Raw genomic sequence first — 22075 nt, 5'->3', positions numbered from 1 at the left:
TAGCTTTGGGACAGGCAGGTCAATATGCCTGAAAGACCCAGAGAAAGTATCCTTCTTCTTATTTACTAGCCAGGATGGGACTTGGCAAACCGCACAAGGACACACCATGCTCCTGAGATCACTTGGGTCTGGAACTTATTAGCTACCAGACAGAAGTCCTGACCTCATCTACGAAGCCCTTTGCTAGAGGGACTTTCTGGAGTCATGTGGGAGAGCCGCACATCAGCAATCTGGGTTAATACAGTCTGTGGTGAGAGGATCCTAGGAGTTGAATATGATGTTCCCCTTCCCCATTTCTCAATTGGAAGCATCTTTGTTGAAGATGGTTTACAGTGAGCCAGAGAATCAGAGCCTAAGCCTTTGGCTCTTGACCCTCAAAGGAAGAGGGAGGGTTACTCAGTTCCTCAGTCTCCCCAAGCTTCAGTCTCCACTGTGGGATAGGAGCACAGGAGCACCACCTTCAGAAGACAACCTTCACAAGGGCGAGGGGTTTTGTCTGCTTTGTTCACTGAAATCTAGTACGCTACCTGCAGTATTCAAAGAACATGACTAGGACAATGAATGAGTTGTAAGCATCAAAGATGATGATGAATTTGGGTGATGCATAGACGTCAGTGTTAATAATCATGGTGTGTGCATAACACAAGAGTATGTACGTATCGTACTCATATTGTCCCCCCCCCCCCCCCGCGGCTCAGATGAGAATGTCCAGCCCAGTCACCCCTCTGAGTAACCACAAACATCTTCTGTGTCCATCACTCCAAGCCCAGAACTGGATTCTCAGGAAGACTCTTGGGAGCTGGCGATAGCTGCAAGGCTTCCTGGAGCTGGCTGTGTGTGCTGGGCCTGGAGCGGGACCCATACTGCTCACCTTGTGGTGCTGGCCGTGCATAACAAAGTGCAGCATGATGAGGTAATGGCTGTCGCTGGGGGGCTTCATGTGGAACAGGAAACGGTGGATGACATACTCCGTGAGGGTCCAGAAGAGCATGCCCAACACAAAGAGGCCTGGGAACATGGACTTGGGCACCGCCACTGAGTAATCTGCGGTGGAGCCAGAGAGATGCTCAGGGTTGATGAATGCCATGCACACACCCCTGCTAACTTGGGTGTTGCTGCCCTCTGCCTAGTAGCTATGGGCGGCTACACTGAAAAGCCCTATGGTAACAGGGGAGGGAGGCTGTGAGAATCTGTAGTGGGCTTGGGAAAGGTTCTTTACTAGAGTGAAGGGGCTACTGGTCAGAGAGCCAAGGTTTTCCTAATGGGGGCTGTAGGAGGTACAGCTCTGGCTGAGTGCTGATCCTCTACCTAGAAGAGGGTGACTCGGTGGCATGGGGGAAGGGAAGGAGACCATCTCGAAAGAGGCATCAGAGCCAGCAGTCACTGATAGAAGGAATGAACAGCTGTGGACCGTGTGCATGGGAGTGGATGGACAGGAAGGACAGGAAAACCTAAATACAGAGAGGTCAATAGACTTGAAATCATAGCATCCGAGGAAAACTAGCAGCCTGGATGGAGGTGGGAAGGCTGTGAGGGTGTAGTCATGTGTGTGGATGGAGGTGGGAAGGCTGTGCAGGTGTAGTTATGTGTGTGGATGGAGGTGGGAAGGCTGTGCAGGTGTAGTCATGTGTCTGGATGAAGGTGGGAAGGTTGTGCAGGTGTAGTCATATGTGACTGAATAGAGGTGGGAAGGCTGTGCAGGTGTAGTCATGTGTCTGGATGGAGGTGGGAAGGCTGTGCAGGTGTAGTTATGTGTCTGGATGGAGGTGGGAAGGCTGTGCAGGTGTAGTTATGTGTCTGGATGGAGGTGGGAAGGCTGTGCAGGTGTAGTTATGTGTCTGGATGGAGGTGGGAAGGCTGTGCAGGTGTAGTTATATGTGACTGAATAGAGGTGGGAAGGCTGTGCAGGTATAGTTATGTGTGTGGATGGAGGTGGGAAGGCTGTGCAGGTATAGTTATGTGTGTGGATGGAGGTGGGAAGGCTGTGCAGGTATCTTCAAAGTCAAGGTCTTTGAGATCCAGCCCTCTGATGTCACCTTGCAGTTCCTCCTGCTTTCATTTTTGATCTCTAGGAGACTTCAATTCTAGTCCCTTCTGCTCCTATCTGGTTCCTCCATGTCTTTCTCTTCTTCTTGGCTTTACCTTTTGTGATGGTTAGTATTCATTGTCAGCTCGACTGTATTTAACATCTTTATGGAAACACACCTCTGTTTGTTTCTGTGAGGGTGTTTCCAGAAACATTTAACCTGAACAGGGAAGAGCTAACCTGAATATGGGTCACAGCATCTCCTGGCCTGGGGTCCTGGACTTGAATAAAAAGGTAGGCATGAGCTGAGCAGAATCCCTGACTGCTGGTCTGATGTGACCAGCTGATTCAGGTTCTGCCCCCAGACTTCTCAGCCTTGATGGACCAGCTCCAGACTGGGAGCCCTTCCTTTGAGTTGCATTTGCCAGAGAGTTTGTTATAGTAATAAAAAAATTATACATCCCCTCTCCTCACAAGCTACTGCTTTAGCTATACTCCCTTTAAAAAAAAAAAAAAAGGCCTATTAAGATAGAATTCTTAAGCTGAGCACAGTGGTGCCCACCTGTAATCCAGTAATTGGGAGGCTGAGGCAGAAGGACCATTAGTTCAAAACCAGTTTGGGCTACACAGTGAGAGCCCCTCTCTCTCTCTCTCTCTCTCTCTCTCTCTCTCTCTCTCTCTTGAATACACACACACACACACACACACACACACACACACACACACATATATTCTTGTACCATACACTTCACCCATATAAAGATACAGCTCAGTGGTTTTTAGCAAATTCGGAGTTGAGTGCCCATTGTCATTCAGGAGATGGGACTGGATGTCCCTTCCCAGGCTCTACTGCGGAAGCTGCGCCTCTGTCCCTCCAAACGCTCTACTTGATAACTAATTTTAATCACAGGCTGGCAACCCCCAGATCTGCACGTCCACCTCACCTTCGGCTGGCCACTTGCCACCGTGTGTCTCCACAGGGTGTACACAGGACCCAGAGCTAACCCTTCCCAAATGAAGCTAACTACCTTCCTTTTTCTTTGGGCCCCACCTCTCCAGGCTGCTCACTGGGCCTTCTCCTCTGGGAATACCCACACGTTACCAAAGCCTTTGGGTATCTGCCTTCCCCACATCCAGTAGTCACCAAGACCTGTCACCTCCACCCACTTCAGATAAAAGAAGCCAGAGGCAAGGGCCACAGAATGCCTGATTCTGTTTATGTGAAAGTTCAGAACAAGTACTTGCATGGACATAGAAAGCAGAGTGGGGGGTCACTGTGAGGAGGAGGAGGATGGAGAATGGGGAGCAACTGCTCATCTGGTCTGAGTTTCCTTCGGAGGTGACGGAAGGACTTGGAACTAGATAGAGATGGTGCCGGAACTAAAAGCCACTGTGCTATTCGAGTTAAAATGGCTAGTTTTATGATGTGTGAATCTTACCCCGTTTGCATTTTGTCTGCTTATCTATTATTGAGATAGCCTCCCCACAGGTATATGGCTAAAGCAATGGCGTGCGGGGAAGAGGAATATATCCTCGCTTTTCTCGACGGCCTCTTGCACCGCCATGCCCAATCTGTAACTTAAATCCATTTGTCTATCCATCTGTCCATCCATCTCAGTTCACTACTTTTCTTTCTAGATATTTATTTCTAAGTGTGTGTGTGTGTGTGTGTGTGTGTGTGTGTGTGTGTGTGTGTGTGCAGGCGCTCAAGAAGACTGGAGGTATCTGACCTTCTGGAGCTGGAATTACAGAAAGGTCATCAGCTCCTGACACGGGTGCCAGGAACTGAACTCAAGTCCTCTGCAAGAGCACTACACACTCTTTAACTGCTGTGCCATCTCCCCAACCCCGGTTCTCTGTTCCGAATCCCTCTACCTTACAACCTATTAGGCCCCAGGGCAGTCTCAGGCCTCTGCTCCTGCTTCTATACCTCGTTAAACCATTCAGGGATACCTCATGGCTGGTAAACAAAGTCTAGTCCCCCCCAGACACAACGTCCCATGTCCCTCAAGTCTTAATCTTCTAGATATGTCACCTACAGGGGCCAAATCAAACCACCAGTGGCTCCTTCAGTGTGCCATGCCATTTTCTCCCACACATACAAATTTGCTAATGCTCTGCCCTGGAGTCCCTCTGCCTTTCTTGTCCCTGGGGATCTAGTCCACATGGCCCTGACATTTGTCTTCACCCACTCTGGCTGGCTTGTGCATCTTGCTCTGCCCTCTGGTACTACCCTGAAGCACTAGGAACTGTGATATCATTGATTCTTTGCCCCCAGCTTGGAGATAAGGTTTTTCTTTCCTTCCTTCCTTCCTCCCTCCCTCCCTTCCTTCCTTCCTTCCTTCCTTCCTTCCTTCCTTCCTTCCTTCCTTCCTTTCTATTTTGTTTTTCGAGACAGGGTTTCTCTGTGTAGCTTTGTGCCTTTCCTGGAACTCACTCTGTAGCCCAGGCTGGCAAGATAAGGCTTTTCTATGAGTAAGGTCTTCTTTATGTGTCCAGCTTAACACGACAGGCTCATACTTATCAGGAGAGAAACGGCAGAGAAAGCTCTTGGAGGTTTGTGCCTGGATGAAATTGGATCCGTGCCACCCTAGGAGCAGACCAGGCTCAGAGGGAGGCAGCTTGGAGAGGTACCTCCGAAGGGCCCAGGTGATCTGTACACAGTAGGCAGGCCCAGGACCAATGGCCACGGGGGCTGCTGTGGAAAGGAGAAAGCCTGGGCAGGTGGGAAGCAGGAGTGACTACTGGATTTTGGGCCAGAGTCAGGCCATACCTCATTCTGACAAACGGCTCCAGGTGAATTTCTAGGTCCTGGGAATTACCCCTCACCTGGGAACAAACACGAGGTGCAGCTCCAATTGGATCTCATGTGCTCCGGAAGCCGCTGTCCCCCCCCCTTGAGCTTGCACTCCCCTGGCACCCTAGTTCCTCTACATTCACTCTAGGGCATTATTTGTCCAGTAGCTGCAATGGGACCCTGCTGAGTGTCCCTTCACCTCACTTTAAGAGTTCTTATTTGCTCTGCCTGTGACCTGTGCCTTGCACGGTGACCTGCAGGAGGAGGAATGCATGAGGCAACGTGTCTCTCATGCCACTGTTGCTGGCATTGCGGCCCCAGCTTCCCAGCCTGCCACACTGGATCTTTATCACACAGGCACATTTTAGCTGTCTGCAGAGGCCTGTGGTGCTGTGGAGTCCTCAAATCACTGTCCTTGCCGTGGAGAACAGCCCTTTCCTATAGGTCAAGCCTCCACCCGCCTCCTCACCCCAGCATCGCCTAGTCTGCCCATCGGGCTGGAGCTGGTACTGAGTGGCATCTCTGGAGGAATCCAGCAGAGGGACCCGGGCCAAAGCTTTAGCGTCCCCTTCCCCCTCTGGCTACCAGCCCCAGCGGCCCTGCCACTGTTGGTAATTGTTAGGGGAGTGCTGGGCAGACAGTGGGCGATTCAGTGAGCAGGCCTCTGAGCAACAAGCCCTGTGCTGTGCCTGAGCTATTCAGCGTGGGCCGAAAAGGGTAACTGTGGCTAGTGGGGTGTGCACGGTAACCCTCTGGGCTCTGGGCTGGGTTGCGGGGGCACTTCCCACAGTGTGCACATCCCCCACCCTATCTTGGGTGAGACAGATAAACCGAGGGCCCCAATGTTGTGGGAGACCCTTGACTAGCTGCCCTCAGGGGATGTACGAAGAAGAGAAGCCTCTGTGTGTGGAGAAAGAAGTCTCTCTGTCTGGCGCATGTCAGGAACAAATTATGATCAGACGAGGGAAGCAATACCCCCAGACAATACCCTAAGATGCCAGGTAGATTACTTGAGAAGTTGTGCAAGAGAAGAGGCATGTGCCTGGAGACTGAGTCTGTGAGCCAAGATGGCAGAGTGGCCACTCTGAAAAACTCAGTTCTACGTGTTCTTTGGATAACAGCCCATGCCAAACTCTGTCTGTCTCCTGTCCCCTAACTGGAAGCTGGGGGTGGGGGCAGTTGGTTTCCACATCCTAGGCCATATGGTCCTGAATGACTCATTTAGCTTTTCCAGGCTCTACATTGTGTGTTCATTTGTGTGTGTGAATGCACATATGTCTGCAGGTATGTGTGCATACACGTACAGACCAGGGGACAATCTTCGGTGTTGTTCCTCCTCAAGAGCCAGTCACTTTGTTTTTTGAGACAGGGTCTCTCACTGGAACTTGAGGCTGGCCAATTAGGCTAGAATGGCTGGCCAGTGAAGGCTGGGGGCCCATCGTCTCTATCTCCTGAGCTGGGGGATTACAAGTGCTCACCACCAAGCCTGGATATTTACATAGATGCCGGGATCAAACTCAGGTTCTCATGCTTGTGAAGCAATTGCTTTACCAACCGAGTTATCTCCCAGTCCCTCATCTCAGAAAAAGACCTGGAAGGTAACATTGCATGCACTTAACCATGTACTATGTGATGTTTTCACACATGTATACCTTCTGGAATAACTATGCTTCCTCAACTCTGAGAGGGGACAGCAAATGCCTTTCCCATGGGGCTGCTGAGAGGAGTCTCAGGAAAGGACACAGTCTGGCACATGCTCCACACTAAGGAGAGGGGATCAGGTGTCACTACCAGGTCAGCTTCTATTGTGTGGCCCTTAGCTCTGAAGATGGTCTACGGTGCTTGCGTATCTTTTTCCCAAGTTCTCCTCCAATCTGTGATGTGAACATGGACCCATCTGCATATAGCTGTGCCACCTGATAATACCGATTCCATCCATCTATCTATCTATCTATCTATCTATCTATCTATCTATCTATCTACCTATCATCAATCATCTTCTATCTACCTATCTATCTATCTATCTATCTATCTATCTATCTATCTATCTATCTATCTATCTATCTATCTATCTATTGTCCTTTGTGATAGAGACTCATTATATAGCCTTGGTTAGCCTTGGTTAGCCTTGGACATACTATGGTAGATGAGGCTGGCCTTCAGCTTACAGTAACTAATTCCCTTGCCTTTGTTCTTGAAGTGCTAGGATTACACGTGTATCCACCATCCCTGGTTTTCATTTAGTCTCTCAATGAGGAATTCTAGGCTGTACATTCTCTGTTATTTGAATTGAGACATGGTCTCACCGTACAGCCCTGGCTGCCCTGGGCCTGCTAATGTATGTAAGGATAGCCTCAACTTGTAATGATCTTCCTGTCTCCATCTCCCAAGGATGACAGTACTACAAGAGGGGAAGTGCCACACCTAGAACATTCTCTGTTCTTAATCTCAGAAGTTCTCTTCCTCTGTCTTTTCATTGCTAAGAACGTGATGATATGACTTTGTTTAGCGTCTGTTCATGTGTTGCTCACTTGTGTATCCATGGGGTTGGGGAGGACAATTTTTTCTATGCTAAGCCTCACTTTGACCTGTTTGTGATGTGGTTTCTCTATGCCCATAGAAGCGTAAGACTACAGGGAACACAGTTTCCTGCCCTCAAGACCCCCAGGAGCAATTCAGGAAGAAGCCGGTTTGTTGTTGTTACCTGTTGTGAATGATGCGAAGAGCCGGGTGTTGTCCTGGCTGAGGGTTCGGTAGTAGGACCAGCTGAGGTACAGCACCAGGGGCACCCAGATGATGGGGACACTATACCTGCAGGAGGGCCATCAGGGTGAGAGAGAGAGACACATGGGAGGAGGGGAGGGGACCACAGGGTCCAGCTCCTCTGAGGCACATATTTTAACTACAGAGCAAAAAAGATAAGCACATGCAGAAAGTATGTGGAGAGCCGTGGTCAAAAGGCACGATGTTGTGAGGATCAGGGGAAAAGAAAAGAGAAGCTGTGAGTCCATCTGCCACCCCCCGCCCCCGCTCTGGTTTTTTGAGACAGGGTTTCTTTGCATAGCTCTCTCTATCCTGGAAGACCATGCTGGCCTCAAACTCACAGAGATCCATCTGCCTCTGCCTCCCTAGATCTTAGATTAAAGGCGTGTGCCACTGTCACCTGGCCTGACCCTGTCTCTTGAGATGAATCACTGGCAGAAAAGATTATGGGGTACCATGATCACTGACTCTGGACAGCTATATAGACACTGTCCTCTTGTGGCAGGGAGAACTAATTGCAGGAAAAATTGTTGGCGTGCATTAAGGGCTTCTAACCTTACATAAGAGTCTGGAAAAAATCAGGCACAGGCACATGGTAGGATGTTACCCAGATAGTAGATAAAACCACATGCAGGAATTGATTATGGCTACAGCCTGTCCCCCTCTCCCCAAGAATTTACAATAGATCCTTTATTTTAAGGAGGAACTCAACTACTCCCTCCCCTTCTACATTTTACTGGTGTTACCAGCAGAGAGGCCCATCTCAGACCCTGCAAAGTACTCACCAGACAGTCTTGGAGAAAGCCTCGATGAGGTCAGAGTGGAAGAGGCGAATGGGCCTGGCCACCGGCTGGTGAACCCACTCATCATACTTCTCTCCCAAGTGGCCCACCTGCCACAGGAGAGGCTTCTGCCAGTCCACCAGGTCCTGCAAGAGACAGATTGGACCCTTGATATTCATACTTCTGATATCCATTTCCACATTTCTCGGTTATGGCATCCTATGCTCTAGCACCACCTCAGCTCATGTGGTATGTGTGGAGCTACATACACAGTGGCTTTGGTGGGGGGAAATCCAGATCTAACTACATTGCCCCTTCCGGCCCCTGGATGTGGAATCCAGATCAGGCCCATGGCCTAAGCTTGCTTGAACCAAGAGCCTTCAGATACCTGTTCCTCCCACTGGAGTTGCTAAGTTGGTAGAGTCCAGAGTTGCCAGCAGAGCCCAACTAATGACCCAGAGAGCATAGAGTGTGGCCAAACCAAGAACTAGATAGGTTGAAACCTGGTAACGATGTCTGAGAGCCCATGCTGGACTCTACATATACAAGAACCAATATATTCTGCATCACCAGGGGTTGCGTCATAAATGGAGGCCCCTTTTCCTCCACTGCAGACTTTCTTCTTGATTTTGGCCTGGATATTTCATTCATCTATTCATTCAAATAATTATTCACTCAATCATTTGCTTAACATTTGATTTTTGTGTATTTTGATTTTTGCGAGTGTGCATTTAGGTGTGCTAGGTGCTGGAAAGAATCAACAGGTGTGTAGAAGACCATTTTTGTTTCACATAGCTTAGTACTTAGAGACTCTAGAGTCAGTCCTGGGTTCAAATCCTGGTTGTACCACTCACTGCTTGACTTTGGGGAAATTATTTGAACTTTCTGAAACCCAGTCCCCTCAGCTATAAAACAGGTAATAGCGACACCAGTGGGAGGTATTTAGCAGGAGGAAGCACCCTAAGCAAGACAGTTCAGTGCTGACTCAAGGATGCCATGATTCAGAGGCAAGAGGATCGCCACCAATGATCAGATCTATATATAGTAAGCAAGACTTTGAACATGGTCTGGGGTTTGTTCATCAACATGGAAGATTTGGCTAGGTGGAGAGGGTAACTACAGGGAGTATGGGTACAGACGCAGGGGTGGAAACAACCGTGGTCCATATTAGAGAGCAGTTCCTTGACACTGCTCTGTGGATTGCAGGAAGAAATCTGCTAAGGGCTTAATAGGACACTCTATTCAGGTCCAGGAATGGCGCTTCATCTACCAGGCCAGCTGTTCCCCAGATACACATTATATAAACCTCAGCAGCACTCACGGACACACCCCCAAGGAAGAGATCAGGGATCCTATTTACTTTCCAAATTTAGGGATTTATTTATTTTATTTTTATGTGTATTAGTGTTTGTCTGCATGTGTGTGCACGTGTGTGTGTGTGTGTGTGTGTATGCGCATGCATACCTGCTGACTGTGGAGGTCAAAAAAAGGCACTGAATCCCCTGAAACTGGAGTTACCAGTGGCTATGAACTGCCCATTGTAAGTGCGGAGAACCAAACCTGGGTCCTGAGCCATCTCTCCCATACCTGGAGACCCTATATATATATTTTTTTTAAATATGTAAGTATTTACTGATTTATCTCCCCTCCTAATTCCTCCTCTTTTTTTCATTTTTCTTTATTAAGAAGTTTTCTACTCACTCCACATACCACCCACAGATCCCCCCTCCTCCCTCCTCCCACCCTCCAGTCCTCCCTCCCAAGCCACCCCACATCCCCACATTCCCCAAATCAAGGTCTCCCGTGGGGAGTCAGCAGAGCCCAGCACACTGAGCCTAGGCAGGTCCAAGGCCCTTTCCACTGCACCAAGGCTGTGCAAGGCATCACACCACAGGCACCGGATTCCCAGAAGCCTGCCCATGTACCAGGGACACATCCCGATCCCCCTGCCTGGGTGCTCCCCCAAACAGTTCGAGCCACACAACCATCTTCCATATCCAGAGGGCCTAGTCCAGTCCCATGGGGACTCCACAGCCATCAGTCCACAGTTCATGGGCTTCCACTAGTGTGGCCTGCAGAGACCCTATTTGTATTTGTAATACACACACACACACACACACACACACACACACACACACACACACTTAAATCATATCTGACTGTGTTCTGATTCACAGACTATAAGAGTACCATACATAAATTACATATAGGTTAACATGGACATATAGAAAAAAATGTGCCCAAAGTTTTACTCATAGAAATACAGAGCCAAAAAGTTTAGAGGCTTTACCAGTAGCCAATGAGAAGTACTTGAAGATTTCTGGTGACTTAGTATATTGAATAAGATTAATCTGGATTCCAAACAGCAACGAACAATGAACTTAGAGTCAGGGCCCATTCTGAAATCCAGTCTTGCTGCTTACCAGCTGTGAGATCCCGAGCAAGCGTCTGTACCTCTCAGAGTCGCTCGGTTTCTTGTAAGTAAAGCTGGCAGCCCAATACCCCCAAATCAGAGTGAGGGCCCCCAATACAAGAGGTCAGTCTTCAACAGAGGCAGGCGGCCACCGCAGGAGCAAGGTGCCCGTGACAGAGAAGCAGAGGAACAATGAGCAAGCCTGGGAGAGAGACGCTGCCATGATTCTGGAAGCTGCTCATCCTCCACAGGCCTCCTTGTCAAAGCTGGCTCAGCCCCAGCAGCTCTCCCAGGAACTGGCCTTGCAGTGTCCCCAGCCTCTCTGGAGCCTCTCTGCTGTTGCCATCATAGCCTTGGGAAAGGGGTGTAGGTGTTCTGAAGCGGGCAGGTAAGGCCACCAGTCACTCTTCTTGAGTCTGTGACCAGGAAAAGAGGTCCAAGCCTCACTCGGTTGCTGGTCCCTTCCTGACTCCAGGCTCCTTAACCTCATGCCTTGGTCCAGTGATGTAGACAGTCTCAAGGCTTCCATGTCTCCAAGTATGCATGCATACTTTATACCAGGAAAAAGAATGGGAGGAACCTTCTAGTACACCATGTTTATACCTTATCATGCAGTGGCCTGCAGAGTCTCACTCTAGAAGGAGCTGGGCAAGGTCACATGAAAGCTTGAAGCTTTGCCCCAACATCAACACTCAAGGAGCATGTGCTATATACATGTCAACTCTACATGGCCTAAGCCATTCACTCATTTCTCAACATTCCCAACTAAACAGGTACTATAATTATTGTCATTTACAGATGTGATACCGAGTCCGGTAATCTGTCAAGGTTGCCCTGTTATATCTTCTTGTTGAACTGCCCGTTCACTATGGGGAATGCCTTGCTCTGAGGTCCTTCGGTTCTAACCCTTATGTGGCAAGCACTCTGCCCACTGAGTCATCTCCCCATCCCAAATTTGTTTATGTTTATTCTTTCCTGCTGTTTTCTATCTCCTCTGTCCTTTCTTATTTGCTGTAATTTTGTATTTTATTTTTAAGAAATTTTAAACATTTTATTTACTTACGTTGTATGCGTGTATATGTGTGTGGGCACACACAAGCCACAGAGGATTTGTGGAGGTCAGAGAGGACAACTTGTGAGACTCAGTTCTCTCTTCCCACCATGTGGAATCCCAGGGATTGAACTTAGATGGTCAGTTCTGTTGGCGGGAGCCGTTACCTGATGAACCATCTTAATCCTTCTTGAACTAAGTATTTTAAGACATTTTACATTAACGCCTCCACTGTTTTTTAGTGATGTCTCTGAGTTTTTCCTTCTAGTTGTTGTTCTAAGGGTGATACTTGCATCTTTTATTTTATCACCATCTGTCTCAGATGAGACCCCTGGATCTTCTATGTCCTGTGTTTGCATGTTACAAATGACACCCATATGTCTAAGTTTCATTTCTACATTTAATCTGGCCTTAGATATTTTAAGAAAACAACCATTTAAGGTCAGTGAGGTGGCTCGGTGGATTAAGGCACTGATAACCTGAGTTCAACCCCTGGGACCGACACAGTAGAAGGAGATAACTGACTTCCCCAAGCTGTTTTCTGACCTCCACACAAATGCTGTGGCACACATAGGCCCCCCAATAAGTACATGTAATAAAAAGAAAACCACTTGTAGTTATTACTCAGATGTGTGGCCAGGTGGGCCTCCTCTCTCTACCTATCAAAGGTTTGGGTAAATTTTTATGTTGATCTGTTTTGCTCTTATTTTGCAAAGCAAGAAGAAAGTAACATAGTATTATAACTTTAATTCAGTGGAGACACAGGAAGAAATGTGTCAGTGAGCTACAAGACAGAGCAGATACAGAAGGAAGGCTGGGACTGGATTGCTGAAGAGGTGTTTATAGAGCACATCCCGCTGGGCATTGGTGGCGCACGCCTTTAATCTCAGCACTTGGGAGGCAGAGGCAGGCGGATCTCTGTGAGTCGAGGCCAGCCTGGTCTACAAAGGGAGTTCTAGGACAGCCAGGACTATTACACAGAGAAACCCTGTCTCGAAAAACCAAAAAAACAAAACAAAAAACACAGTTCTCCAACAATGTGGTCTGCCCTTTGATGTCTTGTCACCCATCTAACCTGTACACAGGATTTCAGCTACTGTCTAGGTAGACCAGCAGGCCCTGATGCCCTCTATATACGGCATTACACAGTGCCAAGGCTGCCTGTGATCTGCCCATTTGCTGTTGTCTTTTTTTTTTTTTCTTTTTTAAGACTTTTTTTTTAAGCTCTGGCTGTCCTGGAACTCACTATGTAGACCAGGCTGGCCTCAAAGATCCATCTGCCTGCCTCTGCCTCCCAAGTGCTGGGATTAAAGACATGTGCCACCACTGCCTGGAATCTGCCCATTTTTTTTTTTTAATCCCACACTGTATCTATCTGAGATAGTTCCCTTGGAACCCAAGGAGAGTCACTTGACTCCAGAGGCTAAAAGCCTTGCATCTACCCCTGCAAAAATCCCTCTCATCAGCAAAGGCATACACCAATAATTTTAGCATAGGGTCTCTACCCTACTATTTTGGGAGGGGGAGCAGGGTAAAGTGAGATGTCCACACAGGTATAGAAGTGCAGGCCCATTGACTTTCTCCCTATGTTTGGAATAAATATAGGCCCAGAAGGCTAGTTTGTGCGGTGGAGTTGGTCGGTTGATCCTATAGTGGGAACCTCCTTACCTCCTTCCGTAAGTTTTTGTTTTGATGTTTTTATAAATTACATTTTATTTATTTGTGTGTGTGTGTGTGTGTGTATGTGTGTGTGTGTGTGTGTGTGTGTGTGTGTGTGTGCGAGCATGCATGTGTACATGCTCTCATGAGAGTGTCACAGTGTGCTAGCAGAGGTCAGACAGTCTCTAGGAGTTGGTTCTCTCCCTCCACCAGGTGGGTCCTGGAGATGAACTCAGGTCGTCAGGCTTGGCAGCAAATGCCTTCACTGGCTGAGCCATCTCACAGGCTCCTGGTGGTGTATCCTGAGACAGGGTCTTGTTATGCTATGCAGCCCTGGATGACCTGGATCTCAATATGTAGACTAGGTTGTCCTCGAACTTGAGATAATTCTCCTGTCTCTGCTTCTCAAGAGATGGAATTACAGGCATGTGCCAGCATCTGGCTCCTTCCCTAGTTTGTAGCACCCTCAAAACAATTTCCCAAGAGCTAGAACCTTCACCTGGTGCTAGGCCTGGTTTAGCTGCTACATGCATACTGACTTTTGTATTTATTTTTTATTTTTATTTTTGGCTTTTCAAGACAGGGTTTCTCTGTGTAGATTTGTGCCTTTCCTGGAACTCACTCTGTAGCCCAGGCTGGCCTCGAACTCACAGAGATCCGTCTGGCTCTGCCTCCCGAGTGGTGGGATTAAAGGCGTGCTCCACCACCGCCCAGCTGCATACTGACTTTTTTCAGCTTTCTTCTACTCCTGGTTACTGAAGGACAGTGTCTTCACTAGGTAGGAACAGGTTCTTGCTTGCTAGTCATTTCCAATATGGAAGCTGCAGGAAACTGATTTTGAGAAGGGATAATGCCGGCTGACTGCCTGGATGGGATCTAGTGAGGTAGAAAGGAACCTGTTCCTTCTTTACCAGGCAGACACTTCCTTGGGCCCCTGCCCTCCCGGGGAAGTGGCTTCCTCCCTCTGAGCTGGCCCCGGGTCCTGTCCTCCCACTCAGTGCTGACTAAAGCTCAGGGCACAGGGGAAGGCACCGTAAGGGGCTAGGGCCACTGTGTGAGGTTGGTGGGGAAAAGGAGAGAAAATAGGACATGGATCCTGCCTCCAGCTCCCAGGCATCTAGGGACTTCCACATCTACCCTCACTTTGAACCTGTGGGCCTGATGCTCAGCGTAGGGCTGTGTGGATGAAGGTGAGGATATGCTCAGAAACTACTCTGGAGTGGGTAGGTTGCTGAACTCAGGGCCTTCTTGGGTGGTTCATAGACCTGAGCAACAGACTGGGCCCAGGATGCAGATGCAAATCAGTGACTGTCTAGGCCAAGCATCTTGTGTACCCCATGCCCTTCCCCCAACACAGCTCTGCCCCTGCCCAGCCAGGAAGGGGGAGGCTGCTCCTGGCTATGCCAGGAATGCAGCTGGCAGCAGCATGCAGCAGGAGGAAAGGGCAGCCTGCTGCCCAGAGAGTGGGCAGAGGGCCTGCTGCCAGGGTGAGGAGGGGCTGCCTCTGCTCTCCTTCTTGATCCCTGGATCCCCTTCCTCTTGGGCAGCACAGGAACCAGGTGGCACAGGACATTCCTCCGGGGCTGCCTCAACCCAGCAGCAAGTGCTCAGCATCTGCTTTTCCCCAGGGGAGCAAGGGCAGGAGGAGGCAAAGGCTGGATGCCAGTAGCTCCTCCCACTGCCGAGAGCTCAAGCAATTGTTTAAAGACATCCCCTGGAACCCCAGAGCATCTGCTCCAGGACAGCTTTCCGAGGCAGGGAGGCAGAGGATGGGCTTCCAAACAGCAAGCCAGTGGGGAGAGCAGTGAGGGACAAAAACCTCCCTGGAAGTCCTGGCTACCTCTTCTATGCCCTAGAGACAAGCCATCTCTGGTCCCAAACTCATTATCTTCCATAAGCCTTAATCATCAGACTGGGGACTGTGATAACCTCATATTACAGGTGAGAAGCCTTAATCATCAGACTGGGGACTGTGATAACCTCGTATTACAGGTGAGAACACTGAAGATTGACTTCTCAACCACAGATGCTAGAGTTGGGCCTGATCCTGAGCATGGAGCTCAGAGCCCGAGTTCTTAGCACCTGGAGACCCAGACCAGCAGTCAGTGCAATCAGGGGTCTGTGACTATGAATTCCCCGGCACATTGCTGTGGGAATTCTGCAACAGCGCCCAGTGTCAGCTGGAGCATCAGCTGGCTGGTTTGGGTCCTACCGGGATTGGTGCAGACCTCTCCTGCTCGGAGGAAGTTGGACAAATGTGGGACAAACTCCAGACCACTGAGGTAGCTCTGGGTCACCTGACTTCTCTTCTGGCACTCTGTGTCTCTCCACTCAGGGGACATGAAGTCTGGGAAGGGGGCAGAGCCAAGCTAGAACTCACAGCCTGGAGTTTTATCATTCCCTGGGTGTGGGTTTGCCATGGAACCTTTGTTTTGGCTCAAGTCCTTGCTGGTTTATGTTAGAACCTCCAAAGAGTAAAGCTCATCTGGCCAAAATCAACACTTTGCCAGCTCTACAGACCCCTGGATCTCCCAGTGTTAAGGGTTATGTACGTGGTACTGAGGTCAGGGCAGGGACTCGGGGGAACTGATCACTACCGTTTCTGGTGCATATAGATGTCTCCATGTCCTTGTATGTGTCTCTGCATGCACATGTGTGTGAGTACAAATGCACCTATGTGCATACATGTGTGGAAACCAGAAGCAGACTTAGGTGTCTTCACTGTTTTATTATTTTGAGACAGTCTCTCACTGAATTTGGAGCTCACTGTTAGCTAGACAGACTGGCTAACAAGCCCCGGGGATCATCCTGTCTACCTCTCTCCAGTGCTGAGATTACAGATATATACATGTAGGTTCTGGGAGTCGAATCCAGGTCTTCCTGCTTGTATGGCAAGCACTTTAATGACTTAGCCATCTCCCCAGCTGCACCAACGCATTTTGATTGGGACACACCTGGCTGGATGGTTTTTCTACCTGTCTCCTGATGGACAGGGGTAGACTACACTGGATAGCCTCTCCAAGGTTAAGGAGGCTCATTGTGCTGGACTCTGGTTTAACTTGAGGCAGGAGAAGGAAGAAGAGGTAGCCACTTTGAAGATACCCCCAGAACCTGTTTGGTTTTGTCCTTCCCTTCTGTCCTCTCCTCTCCGAGTCACAGGGCTCAGGGGGTACAGAGAAAAGGGCTCATTACGTATGGTCAGCCAGGCAACTAGCCTGTGGCTAACTTGCTATCTGGGTTGCTTTCCTGTGGCTAATCTGTGGTTAACAAGCCAGCAAGGCTGCTTATCTGCTGGCCAAGTAACATTGGCAGAAGACTATATGCTTTGGCCCCTGGCATTTGTTTTCTTCTGCTTGTCTGTTTGTTTTGGTGACATGGTTTCTCTGTGTAGCCCTGGCTGTCCTGGAACTCGCTCTGTAGACCAGGCTGGCCTTGAACTCAGAGATCACCTGCCTCTGCCTTCTGAGTGCTGGGATTGAAAGTGTGCATCACAATGCCTAGCTGGCTCCTGACATTGTTAACAGGATCAAGTTAGATTACAGATGGTTCATGAAAAATGCTTTGCTCAAGTATGAACTCAACAGCAAACTGGTAATTTAGTCAGGCATGATGGCACACACCTTTAATCCCAGCACCCAGGGAGGCAGAAGCAGAGGCAGGTGGAGCTCTGTGAATTTGAGGTTAGCCTGGGCTACATAGAAAGCTTCAGGTCAGTCAGGGCGACATAGTGAGAGTGTGTCTCAGAAAGAAAGAAAACAACCGAAGCTGTGTTAGGTTGATGCTCATTTGTTGTCTAGGGGTGTCTGGGGGTGGGAGGAGCATCAGCAAACCCTTAACCCATCTGCTGTAACTGCTTCCTGGGAGGCTGGCATCGCCCCTGCCTGCCGCCGCCCTCTAGAATGGAAGGCTAACAAGGGAGGGCTCTGAAAAGAACGCAGTGAGTGGCCTAAAGAGGAAGCAGGTTGAAGGGAGGTGTGCCCAAAAGTCAAGAGTGATGGGCCGCTATGGTCACTAGGCCAGCCGGGCTCTAGAAAACAAAGATTTGGGCATGGGAAAGAGTTGCAATCTGTTTTGTTTTTTCCTCCCAAGGAAGCCTGAGTCCTACGCAGCTGAGAGATTCAAGGGGTGATCTAGATCATTCCAGTAAAATTCCATACAGATCCCAAAAGTCAGATGGACCTCACCTCTGACAGGGTGCGGCACCAGACTTTCTTGATTTTTGCTCATTCCTGCTGTCTTTCCAGATTCCTCTACCCCCAGCCCAGCATGATCAGCCTAGTTTCTCCTCACTCTTCCCAGCCTGACCCACTTGGTTCCCTGGCTTCTGGGGCCAGGGAAGCTGGGCCCTGGCAGCCCGTGGCTCCCTTCCTTGGCAGCACCCAGAGAGTTCACCTTGAATACGAAGCTAAGGAGTCCTGCCCTTGCAAACCCACTCCAGGCCTGCGGACCCTCTGTGGGGGAGATAAAGCCACCACCTTGTCGGTGTCTTTCCACAGCTTCTCAAGACAGACCTACCCCAACTGGGTCAGAAGCAGCCGGTAGCTCTCCTAGCCCCTTCCTTCACAAAGAGCTGGGGAGTGATCAGGTGGTGAGGAGGGAGCAGGAGGCAGAGAAGGAGAGAAGAAAGGGGAAGAGGGGAGGAGAGAGCACTATTTATCCTACCTAGAGAGCTTGCACTGTGCTGGCTTTCCTCAGGGTGAAGGGGGTGAAGGAGGTGTGGTGGGGTAGGGACGGCACCAAGGGGACCCAGGTGGGTGGGTGCTCCCTGCCAGAGTAGTATGGACCTCTTCTTGTAGGTCACTCTTAGTCCTTCTCTCTCATCCCAGAGACATAGGAAGAAGGTAGAAGAAGAGAGAATGCGTGCGCGCGCGCGTGTGCGTGTGTGTGTGTGTGTGTGTGTGTGTGTGTGTGTGTGTGTGTGTGTGTAAGACAATGAAAAAGAGGTGGGCAGGGAAGTCAGGCCCAGCTGTCTGATGTGCCGGGAGCTAGGCTGGGATTAGGGGGAGGGGAGGGCACCCTTCTTCCCCTCTGTATAGTTTTCCTTCTCCCTCATTGTGTATGTAATGGTGGAACAGCCCCGGGGGACTAGATCTTCCTCTTGCCTCATATAGCATTGGCTGAGGGTCAGCCTTGAACCACAGCTCAGGGAAACCATGGGGGAACCTCTCCAGAGCAGGAGGTAAAGTGTGTGTGTGTGTGTGTGTGTGTGTGTGTGTGTGTGTCCTGTCCCCAACTTGTCATAAAGCACAGCAGTTTGTTCCTGAGATATTGTGTAGGCTGCCACATTGAGGTAGCCCCAGTGAGCTCTTTATAGTATGTTCTTCCCAAGAGTCAGGCCCTAAGCCAATCACACTGACGCTGGCTAAAAGGACTTGTGCCTGTAATACCCTCCACTGGCTTACTCACAGCCCTGAGTGAGGACATACTGGCTTATTCCTGGTCTTGCCCCAAACCCTCATCCGCATCAAAGCCCCTCATCCCTATCTGCCACACAACCTTTGCCACAAGGGACTTGTGGGTTCTTTATCCACAAGGGACTTTCCTAAGTGATCGTCGATGCCAGGAGCAGATTTTCCACGTACACTGGCCAGGGTGGGTCTGTCAACCCTGCCACTGTCCCCTTCTAACTTCAGATTCCTGATGGGAGACCTGTCTTATTCCAGGTTAGTTAGGGTGGGTTTCTTGCAGAGAGCTCATGTACCATTGACCCCAGCTTCCCATCAGCAAGCCCTCCCCATCCCCCAATGCCTGCAGCTAGGTTTGCTGCCCCAGGTCACACTTGGGCACTGAGGGTACCAGTGGCTCTTCATCTTCCCTGGGCATACATCGTGGCTTCACATACCTCTCCACCCCCTGTAACCCCAGTCATCCCCAGTGTCCTGTGCCAGCTACCTTGTCCCAGTCCACCACTTTGAACTGTGGCTCAGTAGCAGGGTCTATCTTCTGAGTCTCTGCAGAGGCTACAGCACCATTCTCCATGGGGTCCTGGAGAGAGAAGACACAAAAGTACTCAGAGGATGAAGAGAGAGAATGGAGCCCCAACCACCCCAAGCAAGAGAGCTAAGGATGGGGAAAACCCCACGGGTGGGACTGGGGTGGGTGGAAACCAAGGACAGTATGTACTTTTGCAATCAGAGACACTGGTGTGGGTGTCATTATTCTTTGTCCCTCTCCCTTACAAAACAAAAATGAAAGATGCAGGAAGATCTGGGAAAGTAAGCAAACCATAAGGAAGTGAGAGTGGCTAGGGGTAGCTGCCAGGCCCAGCAAATGTCAGGCAAACCAAGTCACAGAGGGGCACTTGATGGGGGCCCCCTGTGCCCACCTGATGATGGCAGCCCTCCTTTCCTCTCTCTCTCTCTCTCTCTCTCTCTCTCTCTCTCTCTCTCTCTCTCTCTCTGCCTGGTTACTCAGTAGACTGTGTGGGTCACAGGCTGCCAGTCCATGTGATCACAGTAAAGAAAGGCCGCTGGGAGCCAGGGAGACTGGTCCTCCAGCAATCCCAGTCAGTCAGTCAGTGGTCACATGCAGGACAGAGTGAGCTGAGGTGTGCCCAAGTGGGCTCAAGGTTAATTTAAACTAGTGAAGAGGTAAAGCCAGAAGGAAATGGAATAATGTGCTGGGAAAATCACACAGCTTCAGCTAGCTTTGACGTCACGCGGGGTTGAGACCAGAGAAAGCAGATTTACCCGGAAGTAAAGCTTCCCTGTAGGAAGGGCAGGGACCGACCTTGCCAGTGGGAGCTTCCCAAGTCCTGTGCCCCTAAACAACCACAATCCTAGTGGTCCTGGGAAGCCAGATGTTAGCAAGAGGTTTGGGAGGTTTGAGCAGCCATCTGGGGTTTCTTTTTACTTTTCCTCAGGTAGAGTATGTAGCCCAGATTATCCTTTATCTCACGATGCAGCCCAGACTGATCTCAAACTCCCCATTCTCTATGTCAGCCTCCCGAGGACTGGGATTACAGATATACACCAGCATGCCCAGCAGCTTTGGGCTTTGCTACTATGCTTACATTTTTCTTTCCAAATAAGCCTAAGAGAACTTTATGGTGATGGTGACCATGTTGGCATTTTCTAGGGAAAACCCAGATGCAATCCAGAAGTGGGCTTTTGTAATCCTACCTTTGTGCATCTTTGGGTTATCAGACTAATACCTGCTTCTTAAAATATATATCCATGTATATATGTATTTTTAATTGAGACAGAGTCTTGCTTTGTAGCCCAGGCTGATCTCAAACCAACCTTCCTCCTATCTCAGCCTCTCATAGGCTGAGATTACAGATATGTACCACTACACACAGCTTCCATACCTGAATTATTAAAAGGTTGTTTTATTTTTTATTATGTGTATGGGTGTGGGTATGTGCACATGAGTGCAGTACCTGCAGAGGCCTGGTGAGGGCATCAGATCCCCTGGAGCTGGAGTCACAGGTGGTTATGAGCTGTCTGATGTGGGTTCTGGGAACCAAAGCTAGGGCCTCTGCAAGAGCAGTGTGCACTCTTAACCATTGATCTCTCTAGCCCCTTATGATATATATTTTTTTTGAGATAGGGTTTCTCTGTGTACCCTGGCTGTCCTGGAACTCCCTCTGTAACCAGGCTGGCCTTGAACTCAGAGATCTGCCTGCCTCTGCTTCCCAAGTGCTGGGATCAAAAGTGTGCACTATCACCATCTGGCTGAATTTATTTGATTTGATTTTAATGTTTTTTTTAAAACAAAGCATCTTATGCTCTCTTGAGGACCAGGAAGAGGGACTTTACAATGCAATATAAGCAGAAACTCCTTAAATATCCCTCATAGGCTGTTTTCTTCCTTCTCTGTCAGCAATTCAATCATCTTTCCTGTTCCCTTCAAGTTGTTTGTTTTCTTTCCTTCAGGGTCTCATTCTAGCTCTGGCTGGCCTGGAACTACTTGGTAGCCCAGGCTGACCTAAAACAGGTGGTGCTCCTCCTTCACTGGTCTTGCAAACATTAGGATTCCAGGTGTGAGCTACCGTGCACGGCCTTAGAGCTCTGTTGTAATATCAAAATATTCCTGAGGGCTTTAGTCACCATGCTATCAACCCCCTCTTTCCCAGATGGTTATTTTCTTCTAGTTACTCCATGTGATGCCTATTCTTGGTTGTCAACTTGACTACATCTGGAGTAAACTAAAACACAAATGAATGGGCACACCTGTGAGGGATGTTTTCTTAATTCAATCATTTGGAGTGCTAAGACCCACTTCTAATCTGGAGTTTTGAGGTGGGAAGATCCACCTTTAATCTGGGCCATACCTTTTGCTGGCAGCCTGTATAAGGTCATGGAGGAACGAAGCTCCCTCTCTCTCTCTCTCTGCCTGCTTGCTTTCCCTCTTGCTAGCCAGTCCATTCCTTCACTGGCATTAGAGCCTACTTCTCTGGGATTCCAGCATATCCTGAAGACCAGTTGAGACATCCAGCCTCTTGGGCTAAACAACTACTGTGTTCTTGGACTTTCCATTCATAAGCAGCCATTGTTGAATTAGCCAGACCACACACAGCCTGTAAATCATTCTAATAAAGCATACATATATACATATATGTATGTGTATATATATATATATA

The 22075-nt window shown here is 49.2% G+C and overlaps 1 protein-coding gene across 1 annotated transcript in view; it reads right to left on the bottom strand.

Annotated features, from left to right (window-relative positions):
- Fa2h (fatty acid 2-hydroxylase) overlaps positions 1-22075 on the bottom strand; it is a 56673-nt gene that overhangs the window by 2688 nt on the left and 31910 nt on the right. The window contains exons 2-5 of the mRNA XM_059263984.1: positions 19384-19476; positions 8372-8514; positions 7528-7634; positions 872-1044 (exon numbers count right to left, since the gene is read on the bottom strand). Coding sequence (XP_059119967.1) covers positions 872-1044; positions 7528-7634; positions 8372-8514; positions 19384-19476 — 516 coding nt within the window. The remainder of the gene's footprint in view (positions 1-871; positions 1045-7527; positions 7635-8371; positions 8515-19383; positions 19477-22075) is intronic.

Source organism: Peromyscus eremicus, chromosome 5 (assembly GCF_949786415.1).
Source record: "Peromyscus eremicus chromosome 5, PerEre_H2_v1, whole genome shotgun sequence".
In the NCBI taxonomy this organism is placed as follows: domain Eukaryota; kingdom Metazoa; phylum Chordata; class Mammalia; order Rodentia; family Cricetidae; genus Peromyscus; species Peromyscus eremicus.
The sequence above is the reverse complement of the archived record's forward strand: the minus strand, read 5'-3'. Positions and strand labels throughout refer to the sequence as shown.